At 37.9% G+C, this 18,716-nt stretch overlaps 1 protein-coding gene across 8 annotated transcripts in view; it reads right to left on the bottom strand.

Annotated features, from left to right (window-relative positions):
- Positions 1-18,716, bottom strand: part of PTPRK (protein tyrosine phosphatase receptor type K) — a 395,313-nt gene that overhangs the window by 53,653 nt on the left and 322,944 nt on the right. For all 8 annotated transcript variants that reach the window (XM_051792097.1, XM_051792099.1, XM_051792101.1 and 5 more), the window contains exon 13: positions 16,415-16,451. In XM_051792097.1, the coding sequence (XP_051648057.1) occupies positions 16,415-16,451 (37 nt within the window). The remainder of the gene's footprint in view (positions 1-16,414; positions 16,452-18,716) is intronic.

The following is an 18,716-nucleotide window of genomic DNA, read 5'->3' as shown; positions in this document are numbered from 1 at the left end:
ATCTTGACTGCATGCTGCTTCAAAGAAAAACTAGTACCATCCTTAGCAACTGACAGTGGATAAGGACAAAAGAAAAAAAATAATGAGGACAACTGGCATCTCCAAATGACTTCCAGTTGTCCATATGCCCACAAGCATAAATCTAAGAGAACCTCATGCTGATTGTGTCACAGAAGGACAGCACTTGGGGCAGGAGCACAGATGCCAGGATCATGCCTTGTATTTAGAAGTAGAGCATTTTATTTTATATTATTTCCGTAGAGTGATTTAAGATGCTCAGATATAATAAGTTCTCAAAGGCAACATTTGTTTTGCCAAAGGTTTAGGAGCATTAGGATCTAGCTGACAAATCTTTAGCTGTTAGACTGGCTTAGGTTGGTTTTCAGCTTTCAGAGCCCATAACTATCTTCTTGATTTTTATTTTTACAGATTCCCAAGGATTTCAGCACAACATATGGGCAGCATTAAGGACATTAAGGATTTACAAATTCATATCATCATTATAAAAACACATAAAGTCTGAAATATATCTGGCATTAAATGGAATACATATATTACTCATGGTCAAATTAAATACTGATGTATTCACGTTTGCATTAAAAAGTAAAAAAGAAAACATCCTTTTTACAGTAGTCGTATAAAGAAAACACTCTAAACTTACCCATAAAGAAAGCAGTTCACTGCATTTACTTTAGTTTGATTTCTTTCTAATCTGGAATTTCTTTTTACTTAAAATCGCTGTTCTTCTACCTTCTTCTAGACAGTTAACCTTTACTGTGATGTGTGTGTACTTTACAGTGACTGGAAATCAATAATAATTCTGATACTAAGCCATTTTTGTCTTGAAAAAACCTAAAGTATCCGCAAGACAGCATCTTTCTTCAATACTACCCATGGGAATTTACTAATAATTACATTGTTAAATGTGAGTGGAGAAATTGAGTATGTGAAATAAAAGCCAAACTCTAAAATGGAAGAAGGTCCTCATAGCATAGAAAAAACAGATGGTTATTGTCATTGTGCAAGTTACTGTTTAACATATACACACAACTGCAATAACAATGTTCACTCTCTACAGGTGAAGTATCTGTATTCTTTCCTTTATTCCATAGTTAAAAAACAAAGGAGAGCAATCCCCCAACCAAGACCTCATGCTCTTATAATCTACAGCTACACAGAGAGATAAGGCAAAATCCAGCATACAGCCTTGAATCGATAAGATACCTCAAGAAACGCACCAAATTTTTCAGGTACGAGAACAAACATTCTCTTTTGCCACCTGACACTTTCTCATTTGCCATGGCTTATTTGCTGAAAACGAAGTTACAATACTAATTTTTATGTGTGCTGTTAAAGAAATGAATTACTCTGTTTGCAGAAATGCAGCTTTGATAAAACGTGCAGAGAGGACAGGCATAGCTAGGCAATGCTACATATCCCAGTGAAAACAAGACCTTTCTCTCTAGTAAAGAACTCCCACCAGAAAAGTTCAAATACCTTATAATTATATAATAAAATAAAAGAGAAAGTGAAAGGCCTCAGTAGAAACATGAAAGCATGCATTCATACTGCTTATGCCCTACCCCAACCAGAAACAAGTCCTCAGACTTGCTTAACCAAGTTAAGGATACATTGTGGGACTGCAAGCATCACAAGCTAGCCATCATGCTTACAGGTAGAGGATTTGATGGTGTTCCTCATGATGATAACTTTTTTCACTGTGCTGTAAAACACCTAGTTAGACATTCAATCAGGACTCAAAGACTACATAGTTCTCAAAATTAATGTGACACAAATACCAGCAGAATAGGAAAATGACTGAGAGTATCTGTTCTCATAAAAAATGAATTTAAAACACACTAGCCAGTTTCAAAGCTGACAAAAGAAATGTATATTATATCTGTACTTAGCTTCCAGTTTAGGGATGTTTTATTTATGCTTCTCTCTCAGACATTTATACCACAGTATAAATTGGTTCTAACTACCTTAACCATGTTCAAACAGGCAGTAGCTACATCTTGAAGAAGGGAGAGAAAAATATAAATGACTGTCAACTTATCCTGCATTATTATATTTCCCCTTTTGCCTAACAAATGTTAAGACAACTTGTTGCAAATCCTACATTTTTTATTATGTCACCACCAGCAATGGCGATAACAAAATTTGGCTTGATGAAATATTTGTGGATTGGGTAGGACTCAAGGAGCCTCCATACAGGGCTGAATAGAGCATGCCATACAGCTGATGTGTTTTGCTTTGACGAGAAGCTGAGCAAGCAACTCAAATGTGGAAGGAGTTGTGTTTTAAGAAATTCTACCATTAGATAAAAAGCAGCTGTCACTTGATCTTACAGTTTTGAAAAAGTAGTCAAGTGTCTTGTTTAGCATATGGACACATTCTCATTTTCCCAAACCTCAGAATGAGTTGTTATAGCAATCAGGGCTCTCTTGTTCTGGCAGCCTACCCCACCTTGGCAGTGACAGGAGCTACATCCTGCAGTCAGGTCCCTGACAGGTTTACTGTGTGGGCACCATGTGCTACTTATCTGACCGGAGAGCTTATCACCTCTAAAGGCTGGCTGGTGGCAGATGAGGCACTACACACTTGCTGTAGGCTCAGGCAGCAGCAGTACTCGCGTGGTTGTTCCTCTTCTCCTCCAAGCTATAGGCATTAATTCATGTAAAAGTCTGTCTGGTTCAGGTCCAAGTGCTGGGTCAGCAGCCAGCCATTAAATCTAGAAGTCCCACATCCTCAGACTATACTTGAAACACAATGCAGCTTTGGTGTCTATGAAGAGCATGGGCTCTGCTGAGCTTTTCTAATCACAAACACAGAATGACTCAGGAGACCTGCTGAGCAGAACGGAGCAGAACGACTGAACAGGCTTTCCTGCAGCTGAACTTCTGCAAGTCAACCCACTGTCCTCCAAATCCAACAGCACTGTGTGCTTACGATCTATCACATTATGTTATGACCTATACGAGCACTACAGACCACTCTGCCAGCAAAACAAATTGTTCTAAGTAACTGTTTGCATTCATTCAAAATAGTTCCTTGAATCGGTTACTAAAAAATAAATTATAAAAGATTTGTACTTCCCAAAACAATTTGGAAAAATACTTCCAAGTGGTTCTGTTCCATAGGTATAAAATTTCACTGTCTAAATTTCATCACTACTAGATGGACATCTAGGAAATTGTGATTTCTCTTGCTTAATTCTCTGCATGCAAAATGATGTCACTTATGAGTCAGAAAACTCTTCAGGACAGTTTGAATTCAATCTATATTAGTAAAGCTACTTGATTTGGCTAAGTGACATGATGCCTCAGAGCTTATGATGAGTAAGCAATATATTTTTAATAAGAAGGTAGCCAAATTAGCAGCTTTCATGTTTGGACAAGCATATAATGAGATTCAGTTTTCCATTAGCAGATGAGTGAGCTGGGGTTCCTGGAGAAAAGAAGGTTCACTGGGGACCTTATTGCTTTCTACAACTACCTGAAAGGAGGTTATAGCAAGGTGGGGGTTGGTCTCTTCTCACAGGTATCAAGTGGCAGGATGACAGGAAATGGTCCCAAGATCTTAGAAGTCTTTTCCAACTTCAACAGTTCTATGATTCTATGATCTCTCAGTCCCTAAATTTCCAAGTACTTATCATGGAAGGAGGGTTTCTAAATTGTGTTCAAAAGCAAAATAAGAACTTGGTAGATTTACAGATATGTAGTGACTGCTGCAAATAGCCACCAGCCTTTCCCAGCTCAGTGTGCAGCACGATCTAGGCTGAAACACACAAGCAGTTGGTAACAGCAATGGCAAATTCCACAGTTCAAGTTATGAATCAAAAATCCTATCTAACCCTGATGGCTAATAGCTGACTGCTGTTTATGGGGACTTGAGACATATATTGCTCAATAGACAGAGTAATCTGAAACATCAGCCTTCTTATCTGATATCTATACAAAATTCTAGGGTATGCAGCACCATTGTTTCAAAACTGGAATGACAGACTCAATTCAGCAAAATCTGAGAAATTAGAAACAGATCAAGGATTAATTTGAGATTTGCTTGACTACATATTTTCTGTTGCAGTGCGTCAACAAAACAAGCAAATTCACACAATCTGATTTATGTTAATGTACATAAAAATTAAGATTCGCATTAAAAAATGCCTGTACTTGTGCAAATCAACTGCCTTCCATATGTTGAGGCAATCTGAATGCCAATTACAATAATCGTAGAATTCTATTCCCTTTCTCATATGTTGTTAAAAACATGAATATAATAGCAAAACCTCCTTCAACAGTTCTAACAAATAGTTCACAGTTTGATATTCCTGTCATTATCTAACGGTCCCAAGAATAAGATGTACAATCAGGATATGTATCTTCAAACCATAGGAAGTTTGAGTAGGAAGGGACCTTTAAAGGTCATCTAGTGCAAACCCCCTGTGCAGTGAGCAGGGACACGTTTAACTAGATAAGCTTGCTCAGCGCCTCATCCAACCTGACCCTGAATGTTTCCATCATGGGGCATCCACCAACTCTCTGGACAACCTGTGCCAATGTTTACAAAAAATATGATTTACATCTTCCATAAGCAGTCCTTTGAAATCACAGATTCACAGAGTGGGCAAGGTTGGAAGGGATCACAGTGGGTCATCTGCTCCAACCTCCCTGCTCAAGCAGGATCATCCTGGAGCACATGGTACAGGATTGCATCCAGACGGTTTTTGAATATCTCCAGTGAGGGAGACTCCACAACCTCTCTGGGCAATCTGTTCCAGTGCTTGGTCACTTGCATAGTAGATAAGTTCTTCCTCATATTCAGGTGGAACTTCCTGTACATCAGTTTCTGCCAGTTGCCTCTTGTCCTATTGCTTGGCACCACTGAGAAGAGCCTGGCTCCATCTTGTTGACACCCTCCTTTCAGATACTTATATACATTGATGAAGTCTCCTCTCAGTCATCTCTTCTCAAGGCTGAACTCCAACTCTCCTCAGCCTTTCCTCATAAGAGAGATGCTCCAGTCCCTTAATCATCTTCATAGCCCTCTGTTGGACCCGCTCCAGGAACTCTATGTCTCTCTTGTACTGAGGAGCCCAGAACTGGACACAGTATTCTAGGTGAGGCTTCGCCAGGACTGAGGGAAGGTCACCAGAGGAGGAGGATGATCACCTCCCTTGACCTGCTGGGAATGCCCTTCTTAATGCACCCCAGAATACCATTGGCCTTCTTGGCCACAAGGGCACACTGATGGCTCATGGACAGCTTGTTGAACACCAGGACTCTCAGGTGACTCACAGAGCTGCTTTCCAGCAGGTCACACAGGTTCTGGACCCTGCATTTGCCTTTGTTGAATTTCACGTAGTTCTTCTCTGCCCATCTCTCCAACCTATGGAGGTCTTTCTGAAGGGCTGCAGAGGCCTCTGGTGGATCAACCACTCCTCCCAGCTTTGTGTCATCAGCGAATTTGCTGAGGAGGCATCTACCCTTCATCCAAGTCATTGACGAACAAGTTTAGCAATACTGGGCCTGGTATTGAAACTTGGGGCCTCCAACTAGAACCTGTGCCACTGATTATAACCCTCCGGGATCTGCTGTTCAGCCAGTTCTCAATCCACCTCACTGTCCACTCATCTAGTCCATAATTCCTGAGTTTGCCTATGAGGATGTTGTGACAGACAGTGTTGAAAGCCTTGCTAAAGGAAAGGTAGACAATATCCACTGCTCTCCCCTCATTCATCTAGGCAGTTGCTTCATTGTAGAAAGCAATCAGATTGGGTCAAGCATGATTTACCTTTAGTGAATCCATGCTGACTACTCCTGATCATCCATTTTATTGTCTTCCATATGAATAGAAATGGCCTCCAGAATAAAGCGTTCCACCACCTTTACAGGGATTGAGGTGAGGCTGACCGGACAGTAGTTCCTTGGGTCCTTCTTTTTGAAGACTGGAGTGACATTTGCTTTTTTCCAGTCCTCAGGCACCTCTCCTAATCTCCATGATCTTTCAAAGATGATTGTGAGCAGTGATCTTGTTGTCCATGACACCCTTGGCCAGATTTAACTCCTTGGCCTTCCTTGTCACATTTCTACTTACTCTGACAACCTCTTCATATTCATTCCAAGTGGCCTGACTCTTTTTCCATCTCCTGTGTATTTTCTGCTTACCCTTGAGTAATGATAGGAGTTCTTTATTCACCCACATAGGTTTCTAGCCCTGTTTGCCTGATTTCTTGCTCATCAGGATGCATCATTCTTGAGCCTGGAGAAACGGCAGTCAGAAACACAGTAGCACAAGGGATGGCAAGGCATGTGATGCCTGTTTTCCATCAGTACATAAGGACTAGGTTTTATTGTGCAAGAAAGATGCACATTTTCATGATTCTGTGAAATGTACAGATATAATGTTTCACTACTATATTTACGTTTACCATACAGTATCATTCTGATTTTATTTGCATGTTATGATGGCATAAGTACTCATTCTTTGCTAGACCAGGAAATTATCAGATGTAATTTCCTACACTAGGAAACTGATGACACATAACTGAGGAATTGCCTTGAACTTCCTCATTAACTACCTCATTATGCTGCCTCTGAGCTTTACTCTGCATTTCAGCTGCCCATAGAAATCAGTTTTGGGCAATATGTTGTCCAGCATGAGAAGTAGGTCTGGCATAACTGGATGTCCTGTAATCTTCCTTCAGTTCTGACAATGTGACAGTAATTTAAGAGTATAGCATTCAGGGCAAGATTTTGTAGTTTTATGGCAGCAAGGGCATGAAAGCAGTGCATTGGAAATGGTTTGGGTGCTAGATGTGGAGACCATAAGAAGTCCAAGTTTTGTAGCTGTACACTGAGTGACAACAACTAATGCACAATAGGTGTTTACTTTTATTTGAAGCCAGAAGTCTCTTATTTCAGACATGCTGCTTTATCATCCTAAATACTATACTGACTTTTGCTATTCCCTGAATGAGTACATTATTAACTCTGGTGTTAAAAGTATGCTGGTGAAATAGCATTGCTATTCTCAAATTTCAGTGGTTTATCATTAGCACAGACTACTGCCTCAGGATATTTTCCACCACAGCAAGGTTAGAGCAGGACCTCTTTTTCCTCTATGCTAATGGCCTGGCCAAACCACTTGGCAGAGGGGCTGAAACAGTCAATAATATGTAGTCTGCTTACATATGTTTGAATAACCAATACTCTGTCATCAGCAAAGAGCAAGTAACACAAGTCAGCAGGTATGGGACTTTGGATTTAATGTTCAGGTTAAATATTCTGGCATCTATATGGTATTGAATGTGGTTACCTTTCTTGTTGACTCAACAAAGCAAATGTTAATCAGAAATATCAAAGAATGCAATATATTTCATGACCTCTTTGACAATGAAGGGTTCTGGAAGTCCATCCTGATCAAGAACCTTCATCACTGTGCAGCATGGAGAATAATCATAGTCCTTTCCAAACTGCTGAATTTGCACAAAAGCCTCCAGCCTAAGTCAAAAGCACCGAAAACCACATACAGGCTCATAATTCTGTTCCCTATCTTTGAATTTACTGGGTCCCAAAATCCATTTTAACAGTGCCTAGAACTGACTCCTGCTGTAACAGACAGCTGTGTGACAACCACATAATTTCTAAAAAGATCATCCTTCCTACAAGGTCCATCTGCAAACCCTTTCTGTTGGGATCTTTCCAAAAATAATGTGGTTAGTACACAACTTCCCACCAGAGCAGAAAGCAGCGTATGCTCCTGAACTTCAGAGCCATCATCTCCTTATGCAGCTGACAAAGCATCAGTCTCTGTATTTGAGTAATTTGGCAGCAGTGCCAATCAACCATACTGACTTGCACTGCAACACATTTGACAGCATTTAAGAAGTGCTACTACACTTGGCAATGCTGCTCCTTGTTTCTAGATGACTAGCTGTAGAACTTCATTTAGCGCTCTGTCAGAGATGACATGCAAATAGTTTAATAAACCCTTGAAATGTCCATGACAATGAGATGGAACTTCTTTTCATTTAGTTAAAAGTGTTTGATTAGATACAGAGAAACACAGTGATGTCGATTTTAGGGCCAGAAACTGTTTGCATAAAAATCAATAAGCACATTTCTGATTTAGATGTTGCTGAATTTCTTCTGTGTTCTTTGGGCAACATTCTTTTCTGATACAAAACCGTCTTTGTCCTTCCTCTCTAGGTGCACAGTGAGCAGCCTTCTATTCAAAATATCTCACTGTTAGGCAGCTGTTAATACAAGGATGGATAATTGCAAGGATTACCTCCTCTGTGGTAAGGTGCTGCATACTGATGCAACATTTCATGTTCGGTTTTTTTAGTTAGACTGAAACAGCTTTGACCTCGAGGTTTAAATTCTTCTAGCAGTTTTAAGCATGACTTCGACACCTTTTGGCTGCATCTGAAGATGGTGAAGACTACCTTCCCCTTTCACCACTATTCCAGCATGTGCTGTCATTTTTATTCGGCTTTCAGAACTTCTTGTGCAATTGTTCTAACCTAGAAAATGCTTAAAATTATTTTGACTGTGTTAAGTTAGTTTATTTTGGCAAGTTTGAGTGAGGTCAGTAATGTGTAAGAAGAATAGCAATGAGCTGCTGACAGGCACTTTTTTTCCATGAGCTTTGTGACCACCAGCCATACACACTCCTTAAGAATTTGTTTTTCTATCTTTATTGGCCTATGTGTGATCTACCAACATCAACTCTTCATTATTAATGATGATTTTAATGAATCTGCCATGTAAATGATTTTTACTTTATCAGTGCTAAGTTGTAGCATAGGAATGAAGCTATTACTAGGCCAACAGTGAATGCATTCATGACATCATCTGCAATAACAGCACATCAGAACTAGGGACAGCGATGACCAGCTAGGGCTCAGAGCATATCATCACTACTGGAGTGGCATCCAAGTTTTCGTTACCACTTCCAAAACAATCTGGACTTTCCTACAAACTTCTAAATCCAACAAATGTGTGTATATTAAAATCTCCCAATCTAATGAAGCATTTAATGGAACTGGTTTCAAGTATGACTGATTTTGACTGTATCAGTTTGAACTGTAGTTTCTCTACTGGCACTAACAAGGGTGGTAAGATACCTGTAAGCAGGGATATTTCTAGGATCAGCAATTCATTGCTTTATTTGGTACAGTATTCAACTTATGTGTAAATTATGTGTATGGCAAAACCTACTCTGGGCTGTCCTTGCTGCTTGCCAATGCAGAGAAAAGTGTTATTCTGGCTGAAGAATACTGAATGGATATAAACAAAATGTATAATTTCTAGAGAATCCTTTCTCCTTCTTTCTTTGAAAAGGTGCTGTCCCTTCATGGGGCTTCACTGCAGCACAGATAAGCCAAATTCTTGTTGCTCCAAAGTTGAACATGCATCCGAGATGCCTGTGAAGACTGCTAAGAGGCAGCAATCTCTGCATGATCTACCTCACGCACTCCTCAATCCCAAGCATTGCAAGGGGCCATTTTATCCAAAGGTACAGTTAATCACAGCTAATAAAATGTAAGTGTACACAGGCTGCTTGTATGAAAAGGAGCTAATGAGACCAGTCCTATCAGGTGATGATAGTTTACCTTCTCTAAACACTTGTAATTTTACAATTACACAAAGAAGGTAAAAACATAAGAAAGGACAAATGAGAAATTATGAAAGAACAGTAAAAAAAAAAGGGAGCTAAAATACCCTCCGCAACCAGCAGTATCAGTAAATGGTAATTCTAAATGCACATCTATTATAGTGTAATGAAGAATTTTCAATTGCAGTTAAAATTCTAAGGAGTTTTGTAAAAACACTAGATTTCTACCTTCATGTCTCCATATTCTCTAACAATGGATGGAAACCTCTCAATGCCCACAAACTGATTCATGAAATAATATTCATAACAGCTGAAGAGACCTAATAAACCAGGCACCTACTAAAAGAGAATATGTGCTAAGATGCTGAATCTTCACTTTGAGCAGGTAATGTATCAACATTCCTTCTCTAACATTTAAATATAAACTAGAATCCTCTACCTGAATTCTTACTTCTAAAATTCGTATTCTTTAGGAAATCTTTAAGGTTCCTAAGTTTTCAATCTGCATATAGCATCTACACAAAGTAATTTGTTAAGTAGCTAGGTTAAAAGAAATACTGAAACATTTTAAAATCAAGGAAAGTTAATATTTAGTTAATATCTTTGGACTCAAAATTTCTTCATTCTAATGACTAATTTAAAAAAACCCCAAGCACTGAAATGTATCACTAGTGTTTCCTCTTACAAACATACCAGTTTTAAAAATGCTTACTTTCAAAACTATATTAAATTTAGTAAAAGAAAGTTTGCATATAATAAACTTATTCACTAAGTAATGTGTTTAACAATAAAGTTTTCTAGTAAAGAAATTAGATTTACTAATTGTATTTACTAGATTTAGTCATCTATGAAATTTTTCTGACCAAAATCAGCCAACTACTCTTTCAAAACACAGTCATATCTGAAGACTCATGAAATGGGCTAGAAACGATAAAATACTTCTAATTATAATTGTTTACAAGTACAGTTAAAATAAATGGTTCAGCTCAGGCAATGTCATAAGCATAAAAACATTAGGTAATTAATAAGTTTCTGCTCTTACCCTCAGATACCCCTTATTTCTTAGAGGTGTGAAGCAACAAGGAGAAAAGTGTACTTCTCTTTGGTGCCTTATAATAAAGAATGAGAAACACATTCTCTGAAAATTGCTATCCCACGCATATCAATCAGGTAATTTCACATGATAAATGTTGTTATTACATTGAATTCTTTTTTACTCAAATGAAATTTTTGTAATTGAATTCCACAATTTTCTCACTCTTTGTGTATATATGAAAATATCCACATTACAGGTTTTTGTGTCTGAAAATCTGGAGGTGTCCCTCACTTAACTGCATTTTTAATAACTATCATCAAGTATTCCATCAAAAGATCATGCAATTTTTTATTTACAACTAAAGGTATCAGTTATCAGAACTAGCAGATGTGGTTGCTCAGTGAACTTCTGCAATTTCCCACACAAAAGAGAAAAATATGCCATGCTAATATTGTGTTTCCATCTTTGGAAAGCTCAGCAAGCTAGTTAAATTCTCCTCTTTGTGTGATAAAATACATTATGCAAAAGACCACTGAAGTTTAAACATATTAATAGCTTTTTCCTATGAAAAAGTGAAAAAAAAATATGGGACTTGGGAAACACCTACATTGTTCTCTAAATTTATACTGCCTAGTATAGGTTTCCAGGGCCTATTGTGATGGTACAGCTAAAAGTCATTGTAGAAGCATTGATCCCAACATAAAAACAACAGTGAGAGAAACTTCGTTTCAGATACATTTAGCATCTGACATCTTCCCTTCATTTGTGCATTAATCAGTAACAGACATTTTTGAGCATCCTGCAAGAGGAGGTGATTTGACTTTCACAAATTTCCCTAAGAGCAGAAACACCATCAGGAACAATTTCAAAGAAATAATTACAGTCTAGACAGATTTATGACTTCTAAAGACCTAATCCAAAGCACATTAATGTCAGTGGAAGGACTCACATTGACATCAAAGGCCTTTGGATCAATTCCCAACTGCTGTGGGAATGAATTCAGAGCAATAATGATGGTGGACTAAATACACACTTGCAGTAGAAATGTTACCACCCAGACCTTTTTATTCCTCAAATCAGATTAAAAAGTCATTTTCTGCTATTTCACAATTACTTCCAGATGTGCATCATCTCAAACGGCATTTTCATCCGTCTGTATGAACCAAATGTGCACAGAGATAGAGAGGTTCTATTCTGCCTGAACTAACAACACAAATGAAAACCACAAGGGAAAATAATGTTGGAGTTGATGAAGTTCTTGTTTTAAATGTGGAAAGAGAAACCTTGGGCTTCATTTATTCCCTCTAACTACTTTGTGATAGAGCTGCCAGGCCCACCACCCACCACTTCTTTATTCCCACAGTATATTTCTTCTAATTAAATTTTCAAAGTGTTTCTCTAGTCCACTAAACAAAACAAAAGAATAGTATTAGCCTCAAACTTGGCAGCCTGAAAACTGTCACAAATGTCAGCTTCATATACTCTGTTTAGTAATAGCTCTGCTGTCCCCTCTGTCCTCTTAAATATCTATTTACATGCTAAATAGTTTGAAGCATCACTCTTCTCTGACCACGTTAATCTAGTTTCATTCCCTGAGCAGTCGATAACATTTTAGACTGTAAAATGAAATGCCAATGCCTGGGTGTGAGTGGAAACCCGTTCAAAATTTTATACAGTCAAACTCAACTCCAGGATATGACTGATCAGTCACCAACGTGTATTACTCTGAAGTGCATATATCTTTTATTTACTTCAGTCTATCAATACTTTGGTTAGGCAGGTTTTCATTCTGACACGTGCATATTATGAACTAGTTAATGACCTCAAGTTGCGGCAGAAGGAGTTTAGGTTAGATATTAGGAAAAATTTGTTCATGAAAAGGGTGTAAAGCATTGGAACAGAATGCCCATGGAAGTGGTGGAGTCACCATCCCTGGAAGCACTTAAAAAACGTGGATATGGCACCTATGAACATGGTTTAGTGGTGAACATCGTGGTAGTGTTAGGTTGACTGTTGGACTTCATGATCTTAGAGGCATTTTGCAACCTTAACAATTCTATGATTCCATAGTTGAACTCTGCCTTACTAAGTCAGTATTAGAAAGTTCAAGAACTTTCTTTAGGAAATTATATGTAACACTTTTTTTAAAAAATCAAATAACATATTTTCTAGAATAATTCCATCTTTCCATTCCTAATGAAAATCTGACCTATTATCTCAGTCTCTGTACTCTTCTCTGCTCTTCAGAAAACAAGATTATTATTTTTCCTTCTTCTTCAGTTACTATGTATGGGAAACCAGATTATTAGTGACTGGGTAATCCTACTACATAGATTCAAAAATAATGAGGTAGAGAACAATGAAGTGGTGTTAAAAAATAAAAAGTATGCCGATCATGAGCTACTAAGAGGCTCTGAATGAGGAGAGGGTTCAGGTTGATGGAGTAAGGCAGTATCAGTTAAAAGTGTCCAAGAAATTAAAATCATTCACACTTAATACATTTTCTGGGCTATACCTGTAATGGAAATGGTGCTTTAGGTATAGTCTACTCATCATCATCTGTGACACAAGGAATTATTTTTAACCTGGTTTCCTCAAGAATCAAAGCTTATATGAACAGACTGTGTACATCTGTATAACTTGCATACTCTCTCACATCTAATTACTTGGGACTGTCCTGGCCAATTCACTCCAATCTACAGAAGGGCAAAAGTCAGGGTCATTAAACTCTTAAAAGCGTTGTGGAAGTAGGTGTCCATAAAAAGGGGGAATTCTATTATTAGCCTAAATCAGGGCCATCAAAGAATCACTCAGGCATTTATCCTTCAGCTGCAAGTACACAGGAACAGCTCGGAAGACTACTTTTTAAACCGATGCTGTTCCGCTATTTTCTATAATGAAAACTTAACTCAGTGTATTTTAATATACCACACACTAGTAAGCCTCTCAGTTTACTCTAAAAACATTCTTTCAAGACACATCAAAAGCAGCAACATACTTTAGTCATGATTCGGCACCATCTTTTATGTGACTTGACACTTCAGTGCACGTTGTTATCAGAAGTGCATGAGAACACTGCACCTGGAATATACAGACTACAAAAAGTATGAGCACTTCAATTTAAATTTGCTGACTTTCATTAGTTTGACACCAATAAACTATTCCATCAATTTCTGAAGGCAAAAGCCAACCCATGGGAACGATACGTGCGAGATCCCTTATGCAGTAAAATATATGTAAATTATACAGGGAACTGTCCAAGCAAACGAAAAACTGTCCAAGCAACGAAACAACAGACTTAAGAAAGTTAAATTATCAAGATTACAACTGCAGGAATATGAACTTCTCCAGCACCAAACCATGGTATTACTATCATATTTTTTCCACCTTTACATCTTATTGCTATGAATATACACAGTAGATAACACCAGATCCTTGAACAAGATAGAGATGAGAAACTAACTTTGACAGTAACACTGAACTTCACTACCAGGGAAATTTTGTCTTGTTTAAACATTGTCTTTAATGTTGTTCCTCCCTGCTCTCTTCCACCCCAGCATTTTATAATTTTTAATGCCTTTTCAACATGTTCAAGACAAAATTCAGTCTGGCAAACTGTAGGCTGCTTCAAGTCACAGGAGATAACACATTACTTTTATAACAGAATACATAGTTTAGACAATTTTTTTGATTTTAAATGGGTATGTTAGCTTTAGTGGAGTGCATTAGGTAAGACGAGACAGTCCTCTTTTCCCTATGAAAATATTACAAATGTAACCAGACATTTAGGTCAATGATTCAAAATGATCTTATACACTACAAAACAAACAAACAAACAAAAAACCCACAAAAAACCAAGAAACCAAAACAAATCAGGATAACCAGATGAACATATGCATAAACCAATATATTAAGTATAGTTTTCTTTGAGTACAACAAATCATGGTATTATTATTACGATGAAAACATGGGGGAAAAAATCAGTGTGAGCTCATAAAAAATGTTTTAGAATAACAGTATAACTCATTTGAGAAGTATGAATGTACATGACTTTGCAGTGATGATGCCCCATTAAATGAATTCCGTCAGAGGAAGAGAAAGCATTTACTCCTAATGTTGCCTCCACCTGCAACTCACACCTACAAAGTAAAATAAGTCACAGAAAACATTTTGGGTTTTAGTTCCACTTTCAAGGAGTTTCGCACTGATATATCAGGCAATGCACTTACATAAGAAAATGTCTTCAATCAGTGGTAAAGGCAGGATATATGGCACAATGGTGAGAAACCTGTTACTCATTTCCCCTTTCCTTCAATCGACAGTCATTGCGGGTGAATGTGACTATTGTAAGCAGAGGAAGGTGTACAAGCAACCACCAAGAGGTCTATTGCTACCATGAACATTGCTTTGAGATCCATGGACTGTGTATGATTAAGTAAAAAATAGTTTTCTTATACTAAAGTCAATTCCCTCCTTGTTTTGTTATTACTATCCAGAAAATTTATTATGAGAGACACCATTGCTTTCCCCTTCCTCAGTCCTGCAATATTTTAGGTTATTTCTGAGCCTTTCAAGACTCTCCCTTGACTCAAATTCTAGCAATACATGCTTGTGGTACATAAATATTTGTTTATGCAAATATATTTTAATTCAACCATTTAATCATATCAGGTAAACATAAGAAAAATAAGGCTGATATACCTTTCACAGAAGACTTAGCTCATGGTTTTAATTTCCTGTTTTTATTAGCTTACCACACTTGATAAAAATATTAACACATCTTGAGAAGGACATTTTATTTTCTGGTTTCTCAAGAAAATGTTTGATTGCTACCACCTCATTACAGGCATCAGCTTGTAATTGGAATAAGATTTAAATTGAAAAAAGTTACTGAAAAATGGGACTGATTTGCCTTCTCAGTACTTTAAATGCCTGCTTGCTCATATAAAAAGTTGTTTTTAGGCTAAATATCAATATGCAATTAGAAAGAGACAATGTAAGTGCTGGGCCTCTGCAGAGTACTCTTCGGGCATTTGTAAGCTCCTTTCTTGTTTATGCTGCCAGAGTCTATCAAACAACTCTCATGTCCACACGATCGAGCCACCAAAACGAATGGCTATAAATACAGTCAAAGCGACAGATAACAATAAGCAGAACAACTAAGTCCTCATTTGAAGATGAAACAGTGTTTCTGAGTGAGCAGTATGTGATTAACCTGCTGTACATGGGGTCAACATGATTTATTCTCACAGCTACGCAGCCAGTCCTAGACCTGGAACTCACTTGCTATCAAAGAGACAAACCTTCCTCAAATCAACCCTCCCCTATGTCTAGCTAACACTTGGAGCTCTTACCTAGGAAAATTAACTGTCGTGTCCTTCATTTAAATTATTCCCTCCCCTGCTTGTAAATAATTGCCAGCATAACAGACAGTTTAACCACGTGCACTTTCCAGATTCCCATCCATCTATCTGCTGCCTGAAATGCTTCAGCACCCTAAAAGCATATCTTGAAAATCACAGACAGGCAGGGGGAAAAAAAGAGGAGATTTTATTTTGTCCTAAATTCTGAGTATTGCTGGAACAGTACTGTCTTGGCCCAATACCAAAGAATAAAAAGTAGTAGACCATTACATCTTAAGACAATCAGGTGGTTCAAAATAGAGGGATACTATTGGCTTTGCTTCAAACATTTAATAGAAACACCACGTTTCATTAAAAAAAGCTACTTTGCATGTGGGGACAAACCTCTTACCTTTTGTAGCTATTCGAACACACTGAGTTTTGGTTTCCTGTTGAGGACAGAAAAGTAAAGAAAACAGTCAAATCAGGTTGCTTTTTCTTGCCCTCTCCACTCCATAGATTCATCCTAGATCTACTGATCACGTTGGGACAACTCAGTGAGGTGGCTCAGGGCTCTGGGCTTAGCAGAGAAGGAGGTTGGGGGATTTTGCTTTTACAAAAGCTGGATGAAAACTAGACATTGGACTGTACTGTCCAGGAAAAATGATGGGGAGAAAAGGTGCAGGACAGGCCAAACACAGAAAAATTTCAGATTATTCAAATCAAATGGAAATCATGCCATAAGAACACGAAGAGAGAGTGCAGCGGAAGGAAATGGGAGGACTGGTGCTCCTATTTATGTCATGGCACAGAAATCCTGAGCCAGTGTTGACCTCCAACAGCACTGTGCAGCAAAAAAGATACTTTTGCTCAGCACTGTCTCCAAACTTACATCTTGCTACCTTCTGACATTCTTAAACAGTCACCTGAAGCACATCAGCAACACACTCCCCCCCATGCTTCTGCATGTGGAATGAGCACAGAGCAGCCCAGGTATCCCTTCACAGATGACACAGTTAATCTAAAACTTACACAATCTGCCTAGGAGACACAGTGATTCAACAGCGATGTGCTTCAGAAGTTGCACATGCAAAGACAATTTTTATGTAACTGTACTTTTCCCTCCCTTCCCCTCAGAAGTTTGTTCAGCAATTAAAACAAATGAACAGAGAAATTACTCAGTTATGCCCAGTTTGGACAACTTGAAGAGCTGAGAGTCAGCCATAAATGGGTTTTCTGACCTTTTTGTACAATGTGCAGTAATTTTAAAGGTAAAAATACTGAAATAGCATAAGGTTGCATGAGACGATACAACTGCTGTTGTATTAGATTTCTCTAAACAATATTAGCATGTAATTTGAAAATATAATAATGACAGTTTCACTCTATAAAATATCCTCTCTCTAGTTGTGCACCTCCCAGCACTTCATCCCTGAATAAATCCCCTGGGATCTCTCTCATCTTGAAGATTCCAAAGCAACAGGTAAAAAAAACAGGTTGATGCTGGTTTGTAAACACAGCTTGTAAAGAGCTCTACAGCGCCTAAGCTGAGGCACTGTAAGTGTTCCATAAAGACAATTTTTCCATCTATATGAAAGCCCCACAAAGTTTACCAAATATAATCCTACTTATTATCCCCAGTTACTGGATTTACTTGCCCACTTTTGTTCAACATCTTCCAGGATCACAGAGTAACCCTCCTCTCAACCCTACCGTGTATTTCAGAGCATACTCTACTTCCCTCTGCCTATTTTGGTGATCCTGGTAGTTTATAGTAAAGCATCTGTTTAAATATTCTGCAGCTCAGAGGTTATGTTACAACCACTAGGTCTCTGTCCCAGCAGAATGTGGTGCAGTCCCCCTCAAAATTTCCCCCTAAATCCCTTTAAGAACAGAAATTGGATCCAAAGTTTTAAATAATAACAGAGAAATCCATTTTAGTATTAAACTCTCTCACAAACTGAAATCAAGTTTAAGCAAAAAAAATTCTATTCTTCTCTCAGCTTCTACTTATCTGTCAAAACATAAAAGCCAAAATTGACACCTACTTTTTTTATTTAGTATTTCTACTTTACTTTTCCCTCTCCCTTATTTCTTGGGTAATGAAACAAATTTCCTTACAACATAGTCTGCTGAAAGCCTACAAAAACAAAGGGAATTATTTTTAACAGGTGAGGAAAATACGGATGAGTGTCTAGCAGTCACCTTTTATTTTGTTTTGTTTACTTCATACAGGTCTATAGATAAGGACTAAAAAGAGGGAATGGTCTCTTAAATCAGAAAAAAACATCTAATTCTCAAACAGCTTTGTCCCTATTCTCACTTGATGCATATCCAATTTCCATAACCATAAGTAAAAGGTTAAATTTTCTTTGAAAGACTCCAAGGCAAGGCTGCCTGTTAGCAAGGATTTGTTTAGTCTCCACAAAAACCTAAATGTAAAGAAGGGTAAACACTGCTTCTGCTCCTTTCCAAAGGTTCGGGTGCGTATCAGTGGCTATCAATCTAGTTGTCCTTTCTAGTTCCTTTCTGACCTGCCTGGACACTTCAGTTTTCTATACTATAAACCAAAATTTTAAATTTTTAAATATCTAAAGCTTATGTGTGTACCACATTTTCCCTCCTCACCAGTCATTTTCCCTTTCCTTATTTTTCATTTACAAAAGGAAAAACCATTAAAGAGCAACACCATGGGGCTTGCAGAGTTGTTCTTC

Source organism: Manacus candei, unplaced genomic scaffold, assembly GCF_025592945.1.
Source record: "Manacus candei isolate 608988 ecotype Guabito, Panama unplaced genomic scaffold, ASM2559294v1 h1tg000034l, whole genome shotgun sequence".
NCBI classification, from domain to species: Eukaryota; Metazoa; Chordata; class Aves; order Passeriformes; family Pipridae; genus Manacus; species Manacus candei.
Note: the sequence above shows the minus strand (reverse complement) of the source record. Positions and strands in the feature narration are given on the sequence as shown.